This window comes from Phaethon lepturus, unplaced genomic scaffold (genome assembly GCF_000687285.1).
Source record: "Phaethon lepturus isolate BGI_N335 unplaced genomic scaffold, ASM68728v1 scaffold43513, whole genome shotgun sequence".
NCBI lineage: Eukaryota > Metazoa > Chordata > Aves > Phaethontiformes > Phaethontidae > Phaethon > Phaethon lepturus.
Genome location: NW_010527806.1, coordinates 8072 through 10790, shown reverse-complemented (window position 1 = coordinate 10790; position 2719 = coordinate 8072). Strand labels below are relative to the sequence as shown.

General features: G+C 39.4%; 1 protein-coding gene across 1 annotated transcript in view; it reads right to left on the bottom strand.

Moving 5' to 3' along the window:
* The window catches only part of CTNNBL1 (catenin, beta like 1), a gene marked incomplete at its 5' end in the record, with an annotated part of 46848 nt that extends 44567 nt beyond the window's left edge, over positions 1-2281 (bottom strand). The window contains one exon of the mRNA XM_010283479.1: positions 2093-2281. Within this exon, the coding sequence (XP_010281781.1) occupies positions 2093-2281 (189 nt within the window). The remainder of the gene's footprint in view (positions 1-2092) is intronic.
* Positions 2282-2719: the final 438 nt, after the last annotated feature.

Sequence of the window (2719 nt, the reverse complement as noted above, 5' to 3'; positions counted from 1 at the left end):
TCCCTACACTTTCTGAAACCAAGTATCAATCAAAAAAACCCCAACATTTTTTCAATGGCTCATCTTCCTTGAGCTGTTCTTTTCAGCGCGTACTGAGGCTTTTTGCTTCTGACATATTAGAGTAAATTTGCATTAGAGGTTTACACTCATGGGTAGTTTCTTTTCAGAAGTCCATTGTGCTGCTTCTTTCCATAGGTCTACATTTAACTGCCCTGAGTTTATGTTCTTTTGTGTTTTTCTCAGTTGGATAAGCTTTCACTTCTATTTTAAAATCTTTTTCTAAAGAAAAAAAAAAATAATCACTATCTTACTCCAGTACTTTCTTTTATTTTTTAAATTCTTCTAAGTATTTCTCAGTTGGCATTATACATTTACTGTACATCAGTAGTACAACTTTTGCTACCTCCCTGACACCTATAAACACAACTCTATTACTTTCCTTGTTTCACGATTTTAATGCACTTCTTTTATTAAAACACTAATGATAGAGACTTTCTTGCGTAACCTCTTCCCTCTCCTCTATTTGACTATGTTACAATCATTATTAAAGAGAAGTTCTCAAAACAAAAAACAAACCAGACCCCTTCACATCTTAAGCCAAGTTTTGTGCCCCATCTCCTGTTAGGGATTAAATGAAGAGCTGCTTCTGGTGTTGAAGATTCTTTGGTTAGCGTCTCTAAGCATCAATCTTGTACAAGATAGAAAATTTCCGTTTCTTCAAAGTGCGTTACAATAATAACACCAGTCCAAGTCTTCCCTTACTACTGGATTTCCTACGTTCTCAAGCCCAAGCTGTCTTAGCACCATCCCACTCGTGCAGGTTGTGGGATGTCAATCAATACTACAGTGCCCAAACCATATTCTTCCTGCAATGGGATTTCAACCCACAAAGATCCTGTCACACATGCTGACATTGCTTCCCTCTATTCTGTTTGATACATCACTGTTCTCTCCATTAGGATCTGCTTTGTATCTTGTATTTACTTTGCATCCAGTATTACAGCATCCTAAAGATTAGCTTCCTTCCATCAAATTTACTGGTACAAAGTGCATTTTGATGGCACTTACATTAACTACATTCCAAAATAATAAACAAGAGATTTTGATTCTAAAGAAACCTTGGACTTCCAGCCCTGAAAATGCCCAGATGGGAGAACTCCACTTGACAAAGACAAGGGACTTGTACACTGCAGGAATTCACAACACTCTAGCCAGTCAAGGGGACTTTCAGCTACATCCATTCACCCTCACTGGAGCTCAAATGCTAAAGAAATCCTGCATTATCTTTCTCCACTACCAGCAACAACTGTAATGGCAATAGCTCAACATCAAAAAAACAAGGAAGATTTTAAGAGACGAATGCTAGCAATGCTGTACACAAAGAACAATGATATTTTACAAATCTACAGGATTCTGCAGTGGTGAACATCACTTGTTTTTTTTATCAAACAGGACACAGACAGCAGGAAGCAAATATCTTCTAGATTTATACCAATCCATGTGTCACATTTATAAAGTGATCGTTTCCCTGGCCCTTGGCAGAAAGGCCAATGCTGCATTGGATTTCTGTCTCCAAGGCTTGAAATCATTTACCCTTGACAGTTGCTACCCCCCTCCTCTGACCCAAGACCTTTCTTGTATAGAAGAATGTTTGCTTATTTGCTGCTGCACAGCTACAAAGAGGGGGAGAGTGGGAGAAGCTGCATGGCTGGGGGAACTGATGAGCATAATAGAGTTAGAAAACTGGTTAGAATACAGAAACTATTCCCTAAAAATATATTTTAGGAGGTGATTTGGGTATTCTCAGCCTAAACCAGGGATTAGGCTTGAAAGCTTTCCCTTCTCCTCCCTTTTGCATCCACCACCTCTCCCCTTAAACCTTCAAAGGCTATCTTCAAGAAGCCCATTTGAGATTAATGAATACCCCGCAGGGCAGGAAAGTAAAACCATAACCTTAAGCTGTATGAAGCATGTGAAAATCACCAGTTAGTCTCATCATCTACATGGTAAGAAATGGAAATCACAGAGAAGTGATTTAGTGTTTGCTTATTTCCCACTGTCTCTCCTTTCCCACAAGATACTAGTGATTTACCTCCTCCTCTTCCTCTTCTCCATCCCTCTCAATTATCTGAAGAAGTTTCTTCTTCTCATCATCAGTTTCTTCCAGCGCAACAGACTCCTCTTCCCTGTGACGACTGTGCTCTCGTGCACTAGCTTGTTTCCGACGTGCTTTGATTTCTTCTTCCTCTTCATCACGAGGTCTTTTTGTCCCTCTGTTAGGCTAAAGCCAGAGAAATACGGTGAATGAATACCAGTCTTTTGTGACCCCTGCAAACCAGAATACCAATATCACAAGACATACTGAGGAACTTACAAGTTGTTTAAAACATTTGCTTATACAAAGCTTAACAACTCTGAAAACTGGAAATTAATTTAGTGAAGTGGAACACAAGTAGATGAATGGCTCTGCCAAGAGCTATGTCAACATCCTACCTTGTTTGATCTATGAACACAATCCATGGGAAAATCTCTTCAGAGACAGCAAAGATTAGTTTTTCAAAGACAAGAAGTGGCCAAACTGAACTGCTCAGTGGCTGTACAGCTGACCATCTCAAGGATCTATAATCAGCTAAGTCAGCTGAGACAACTACACGTTTTACAGACAGAAGACCAGTATGTTCAAGCAGATAGCAGTGAAAGGTAATTTTTTACCCACCTA